The sequence below is a fragment of the Camelina sativa genome, chromosome 6 (assembly GCF_000633955.1).
Source record: "Camelina sativa cultivar DH55 chromosome 6, Cs, whole genome shotgun sequence".
Lineage (NCBI taxonomy): Eukaryota > Viridiplantae > Streptophyta > Magnoliopsida > Brassicales > Brassicaceae > Camelina > Camelina sativa.
Window position 1 is genome coordinate 18,999,987 of NC_025690.1, and position 6,735 is coordinate 19,006,721.

The 6,735-nt window shown below is 39.6% G+C and overlaps 2 protein-coding genes and 1 pseudogene across 4 annotated transcripts in view; 1 reads left to right on the forward strand and 2 right to left on the reverse strand.

Annotated features, from left to right (window-relative positions):
- The window catches only part of LOC104792257 (UDP-N-acetylglucosamine diphosphorylase 2), an 8,250-nt gene extending 4,088 nt beyond the window's left edge, over positions 1-4,162 (forward strand). Inside the window, exons 1-15 of one of the 3 annotated variants that reach the window (XM_010518369.1) lie at positions 236-531; positions 716-770; positions 856-1,007; positions 1,648-1,687; positions 1,867-1,959; positions 2,044-2,159; positions 2,249-2,323; positions 2,440-2,479; positions 2,570-2,652; positions 2,746-2,823; positions 2,932-3,075; positions 3,255-3,322; positions 3,398-3,512; positions 3,618-3,774; positions 3,876-4,162. In XM_010518369.1, the coding sequence (XP_010516671.1) occupies positions 331-531; positions 716-770; positions 856-1,007; positions 1,648-1,687; positions 1,867-1,959; positions 2,044-2,159; positions 2,249-2,323; positions 2,440-2,479; positions 2,570-2,652; positions 2,746-2,823; positions 2,932-3,075; positions 3,255-3,322; positions 3,398-3,512; positions 3,618-3,774; positions 3,876-3,973 (1,515 nt within the window). In that variant the 5' untranslated portion in view covers positions 236-330 and the 3' untranslated portion in view covers positions 3,974-4,162. Of the gene's footprint in view, positions 1-235; positions 532-715; positions 771-855; positions 1,008-1,647; positions 1,688-1,866; positions 1,960-2,043; positions 2,160-2,248; positions 2,324-2,439; positions 2,480-2,569; positions 2,653-2,745; positions 2,824-2,931; positions 3,076-3,254; positions 3,323-3,397; positions 3,513-3,617; positions 3,775-3,875 lie in introns of those variants that run through there. The other 2 variants (XM_010518370.1, XM_019246918.1) reach the window with 2 other exon arrangements.
- LOC104792258 lies at positions 4,252-6,726 on the reverse strand (annotated as a pseudogene).
- The window catches only part of LOC104699241 (urease accessory protein D), a 2,030-nt gene continuing 1,986 nt past the window's right edge, over positions 6,692-6,735 (reverse strand). The window contains exon 8 of the mRNA XM_010414575.1: positions 6,692-6,697. Coding sequence (XP_010412877.1) covers positions 6,692-6,697 — 6 coding nt within the window. The remainder of the gene's footprint in view (positions 6,698-6,735) is intronic.

Below are 6,735 nucleotides of genomic sequence, written 5' to 3' on the forward strand. Positions count from 1 at the left end.
TGGTCTACACTCTACAGTGTATAAAAGTAAGAAGGTATATATACAGTACGTACAATTATGTTTTGTTTTATATGGAAGTTAATTTCAAAGGAGTTGAAACCTACGGAGTCAAAGAGAGGGTTAGGCGAACAAACTGCCGGAGGAGGACTTTGGGCCTTGGAATGAGACAGGAAGAAGGGTATTATGGTCATTTACGATACTACTACTGTTCTGTTGTCTTCTTCTTCGTCTCTCTCTCCCCTCGCGCATCTTCAGTGCTATAAAACTAACCAACGCGTAGATTGAACATTTTAGAGTGAGATTTACGTTTGAAGGTTTCGATAGACGAAGATGATGAAGGAGCCAACAACGACGGAGATAGAAGAAATTGGAACTTCAGCTGTCACGACGATGCCTCCTCCTTCTCTGACGACGGGGTCACCTCACCAGGCGTTAGTGGAGAGGCTCAAGGATTACGGACAGGAAGATGTTTTCGCTCTCTGGGATGAACTTTCACCGGAAGAGCGAGATCTCCTCCTCAGAGACATCGAGGTGAATCGGAGAATTTACACAGTTCCTCCGTTTCATTTTCGAATTTTTTTTTTTTCATCTTAAATATTCCTCTACTAATTCAGCAAAATTAGCTGAAGATCCTACAAATTACTGTGAATCATTTTCTCAATTTCGCATTTGATTTGGATTATTGTAAGTGTGATGTGTCTATCTCATCTTCCAGAATTTGGATCTTCCAAGAATAGATCGGATCACCAGATGCTCCCTTCACTCTCAAGGTTCATCATCTCTATTATTGACCTCAAACCAAAAGTTTTCTTTGATATAGAGAATTAATCGACCTCTGTTTTTGACCTTATTTAGGGTTGCCAGTGGCTGCAATAGAACCGGTGCCGGAGAATTGTGTGTCAACGGTTGATGAAAGGACAAAGGAAGACAGAGAAAAATGGTGGAGAATGGGATTGAAAGCTATCTACGAAGGCAAATTGGGTGTGGTGCTTTTATCTGGTGGACAGGTACCTTTACTTTATTCTTGCAGTTTTGGGGTATTTTTCTGTTACTTTGGAAACAAAACATATTGATATGGCTCTCAGGCTCTAGGGTCCTTTTCTTGGATTACTTCTAAAAGATTGTTGAGAAGGTTTTAATGATTCTCGGATTATGGTTGGAATTGGGATGTGATTGCTGAAATGATGTTGGAATAATGCGTGATACCTACTCATATAATTGCATTTATAGATTTCTGTTACTTAAATTATTGTGGTCATAAAGGCTTTATGTGAGTAGTAATCATGACTACTTTTAAAATATCTAACCCGTCGGTGCTTTCTTCTAGATAGTGTGAACCACCTTATCATGAGAAAGAATGGTTATCACGTGACCTTAAAGATGCTTTATAGGATCTTGTTATCTTCTTTTCATTTACTTTAGCATTTCATACCTTGAGAATAATTTTCTGTTGGTATTGATGGGAGTGTAATTACCTGCAGTTGTATGATATAGTTGGCCAATTGAACAAGATTAAAGAGGGGAATTACTACTTTCGTATAGGTTTTGATTGGCTCTTTGATCCACATTGTAGTGATTGTTGGTACATTCATTGAAAGAAATGAAAATGCTCATGAAATGATCTGGTTACAAAAATAAAATTTGTAGGGGACAAGACTTGGAAGTTCAGATCCCAAAGGGTGTTATAGTAAGTAGTTCTCATTTTCAGCTCTGTTTTTGCCGTACGTCTTCTATATATTGTTGCATATTGCCTTTTGCAAGTTCAGATTCTCTTATTTTAGCAAATGCGACATATTCTATAACATTTCTATGTTTACTGTTACCTCTATCTTTTGTTACCTTACTAGATTAGTTTTATTATTTTAGATATCGGACTGCCATCTGGGAAGTCACTTTTTCAGATTCAAGCTGAGAGGATACTGTGTGTCCAAAGACTTGCTGCTCAGGCAATGAGTGAGGGTAAAGTTTACAACTCTGCGTTTTATTTTTCCTTACAACGATACTACCATTAGTACCTTGTTTCACATAACTTTTTTCCTGCAGCAGGTTCAACTCGCCCAGTTACAATACAGTGGTATATAATGACCAGCCCATTTACTCATGAACCAACACAGAAATTCTTCGACAGTCACAAGTATTTTGGCCTTGAGCCAGATCAAGTAAGAGGGTTCTTAGCTGTAACGTTTTCTGCATTTCTATTGTTTTCTTCCTTGTGTGCGGAGACCAATATTGATCCCGATCTCTGCAGGTCACCTTTTTCCAACAAGGAACCCTGCCTTGCATTTCAAAGGATGGCAAGTTTATCATGGAGACACCTTTTAGTGTATGTGTCTTCAAAGCAAGCTGAAATAAGCTTAGATGCTGGTTCTTGAGGTTTATAGTCAGTTACTGTTTATTCTTAAAGACATTGGCCTTATGAATTTCATTCTGTGTGACTAGCTAGCCAAGGCTCCGGATGGGAACGGGGGAGTTTATGCAGGTATATATTCTCTAGTCCTTCTTCTCTAGTTATAGGAAATACTATCTTCAGCATTTTCTGTTTATCAGAACTTTTTCTATGTTTATTCAGCTCTCCAATCGTCAAGGTTGTTAGAAGATATGGCTTCGAGGGGGATTAAGTATGTGGATTGCTATGGTGTTGACAATGTTCTGGTTAGCTCTTTCAGTGCTCTCAAGTCTTTATTTGTGTACTTTCTCGATTCTTCTCGAACTATTAAAACGATAAACAAGAATCTTGGAAATCAGGTTCGAGTAGCTGACCCTACTTTTCTGGGATACTTCATAGACAAAGGTGCAGCTTCTGCTGCAAAAGTAGTGCGCAAGGTATATCCAGAGAACTTTCTAATTAATTGGTTCAACAAGCTAATCATCAATAATTTTTCACTTTCTAGCAATTAGTTTTGACAGAGAAGTTTGTTGTTATGAAAACAGGCATATCCACAGGAAAAGGTTGGAGTATTTGTAAGGAGGGGAAAAGGTGGGCCTCTGACTGTAGTTGAGTACACAGAGCTTGACCAGTCTATGGCTTCTGCAACTAATCAACAAACAGGACGTCTTCAATTTTGCTGGAGTAATGTAAACTTCTTTACAGGCTTTCTAAGTTATACCTATGACCATTGTTTCTGGCATTATTGCTATTGCTCCACTTCTATGCAACTTAGACATTGGTTATTTCAAAAACCTGTAAAAACAGTGAGTGCTGTTATGGAAGTGGCTATGTGTTCAAGTTCCTAATGAATGTCAAAACGTTGCAGGTGTGCTTACACATGTTCACTTTGGATTTCCTTAATCAAGTTGCGAATGGGTTGGAAAAAGACAGCGTGTGAGATGCTTTTTACTGATCATGCAATATGAGAACATTTGACATATTCAGTAACTAATTTTAAAACTCTTCCAGTTACCATTTGGCGGAGAAGAAGATTCCGTCTATAAATGGCTTCACAGAGGGACTGAAACTAGAACAGTTCATATTCGATTGCTTCCCTTATGCTCCTTCTACTGCACTTTTCGAGGTACTGTTATGTCAAACTGTTATATTGTTTGAAACACATCAAAAACGAGATTCACATGATTGTTTGAATCTCAATTTTTTCTGCGGATTTTTCTTGTCTTTGTAGGTATTGCGGGAGGAAGAGTTTGCTCCTGTGAAGAACGCGAATGGGTCGAATTTTGACACACCGGAAAGTGCGAGACTCTTGGTTCTACGGCTGCACACACGTTGGGTCATAGCAGCTGGTGGATTTCTAACACATTCCGTTCCTTTATATGCAACTGGTAAAGAGCACATCCCACTCTTCTATTCATTTGACTTTTTTTAGAGGCCCTAAACCAAGTAAACCAAACTAAATTGAAACTACTAAATTAAAACCAAATAGGTGTGGAAGTGTCACCATTGTGCTCGTACGCGGGAGAAAATCTAGAAGCGATTTGTCGGGGAAGAACGTTTCACGCACCATGTGAGATCTCCCTCTAATCTTCTTCTTGCTTTCTCTTATTTGTTCTTGTAATTTGGCCATCTTCTCCCTTTTTATTTGGTGTTTTGATTCTCTATATATGAACTGTAATCGGCGAAGGTGGTCAATAGTAGTCTTTTTAAAATGTGTCACTCGTCATTATTGTAACAGTGGTGAAGGTCTTCAAAATTGTGATGCGTTACTCTTCATTATTTACAAGACATCTTGAAGTCAAAAAGCTCTACAAAATTTGTGTCGAGTAATCTTTCACCAGGTCTCGAATTTGACAGGAAATGCATTATTAACAAAAATTGACCCACCAAACTTTCTTATATGGTACAAGATCGAAAAACAGACAAAAATTGACAGGAAGAGCAAGGAATTAGTATTCAGTACTAACTGGTATAAATGGTACAAGATCGAAACAGACAAAAATGGTCATCTATAAGTTGCATTTTCAACTACAAACAGAAAATTTCCTGCAAGCTGTGTCATATCATTTCCTTATCGTCTTGACACTTCGGGCAGTTGAATTGTTTAGCCAACACTAAATGGCTTGGATAAATTCGTCAGTTCACCGATCTTAAACCAAGAGCCTGAACACCTCTCCGGTATGCAGAAGGAATTCAAACAACCAAGAACTCATCTTCTCCCGCTTCTGCAGTTACGTTCTTGTTCTTCCTCATTTTGTTGCCAAGATCGGATACTACCGAATCCAAGGCTACAAACTGAGGATGTGACTTATCTCCAACAACAAAAAGATGCGTCTGATTCCCGATCTTAATCCAACTGCAACCCGGCTGTTTCTTCAACCCTTTCTCCTTCATCTTCATTCTCATCTCTGCAGCTTCTTCCCTTTTCCCGCTCGCAGCATATATATTAGACATCAATACATAAGTCCCAGCATCATCCGACCCTGTTTCCATTACCTTCTTCACCACCTCTTTAGCAATATTCACTTCACTGTGATTATTACAAGCGGATAAGAGCGCTCCATAGAACGATCTTGATAGCCTAGCCTCATCACAGTTGATGAAATTTAAAACATCTTTCAGTCTACCAGCACGACCACAGAGATCCACGAGACACGTATAGTGGTCTTCTCGCAGAGGAAGTGACTCGTCTCTCACAAGCTCCTTAAAGAACTCCATTCCTTTCTCTACCAGTCCAGCGTGACTACAAGCAAATAGCAAATTAAGATAGGTAACCTCACTAGGTTTGAACCCGTGTTTCCGCATCTGATCATACATTTCAATTGCTTCCCTCCCATGCCCGTGGAGTGCATAAACCGCAATCATACTGTTCCATGATATCAAATCCCGTTCGCATACCAGTCCATTATCGAACAGTTTCCTAGCAGCAATCAGTTCACCGGATTTCGAGTACATGTTAATAAGCGCTGAAGTCACAACTTCGTTCTTTTGGTGAACCGACTTAGATATCAACTGGTGAATCTGCTGCCCCTCCACAAGCCCAGCCAAGTCACTACAGGCGCTTAAAATGCTCACATAAGTTCCTACGTTAGGCTTAACACAGCCATCCCTTAACATCTTTGAGAATACTTTAAGCGCTTCTTCGTTTTCTCTATTCTCGACATATCCTGTAATCATCGTGGTCCAGGAAATAACATTCTTTTCAGGCATCCGGTCAAATAAAACACATGCCCTGTTAACTTTCCCATACCGTACAAACCCTGTGATCATCGTATTCCATGAAGCAAAGTCCCTCTCCGGTATCACTTGAAAGAGTTGGTCAGCTTCATCTATCCTGTTGTTATGTGTGTAACCCGTGATCATAGCATTCCACGAAATGATATTTCTCTCAGGCATACAATCAAAAAGCGTTCTCGCTTCATCTACCTTACCGTTCTATGCCAAACCATCGACCACAGCAGTCCATGAAATGACATCCCTTTTAGGCATTCTTTCGAATAGATTCATCGCCTCATCTATCCTACCACGCTGCACCAGCGCTTTAATCATCGTGTTCCAGGAAACAATGTTTCTCTCAGGCATTTCATCGAACAGTTTCAAGGCTTTTTCAATTCTCCCTCCCTGAGCATACCCATCAATCATAGTATTCCAAGAAACAACATTTCTCTCAGGCATTTCATGGAAAAGCATCTCAGCTACAGAAAGCTGCTTAGATCTCAAGTACCCACTAACCATGGCAGTCCAAGTCACCACATTTTTCCTAGAATCAACCCTATCGAACAATTCCCTAGCTTCTCTCATATTCCCTAACTTAATATACCCAGTAATCACATGAGTCCATGTGACCGCATCTGTCTCAGGCAATTCATCGAACAGTTTACGTGCTTCTACAATTCTACCTTCTTTGCAAAGCTCCCTAATCAGCCATTCGAGTCGTGGCACACGCGAATTCGAGGTGTATCCTTCCCTTCTGTGTATATGGCTAGAAGAAGAGCAAATCGAACGAACGAGATTGAATACTTGCACATATCGTTCATGGCCTGATACGGGCAATACCAATAATCTTCTGTAGTAACTTCGCAGGTGCGACAATGCGCGAGATTGCATCAGCTAGAAGATGATCTTATTTACTGTTTGTTTTGGTCGATAGAAGAAAAAAGACGAGTAGTGTTGAAGCGAGTTTTATCACTTTATGTCTGTTGCGTTGTGGACCTTGTGGTCATATGAAATATTTACAAAAATATATATGTGAAAGTTTACAAATTGGGGAATCGAACTCGTGCATTGGAGAAGCAAATTATACTTTTACGTCTGGAGTGGAGTAACAAAAAAAAAAAAAAAAAAAAGAA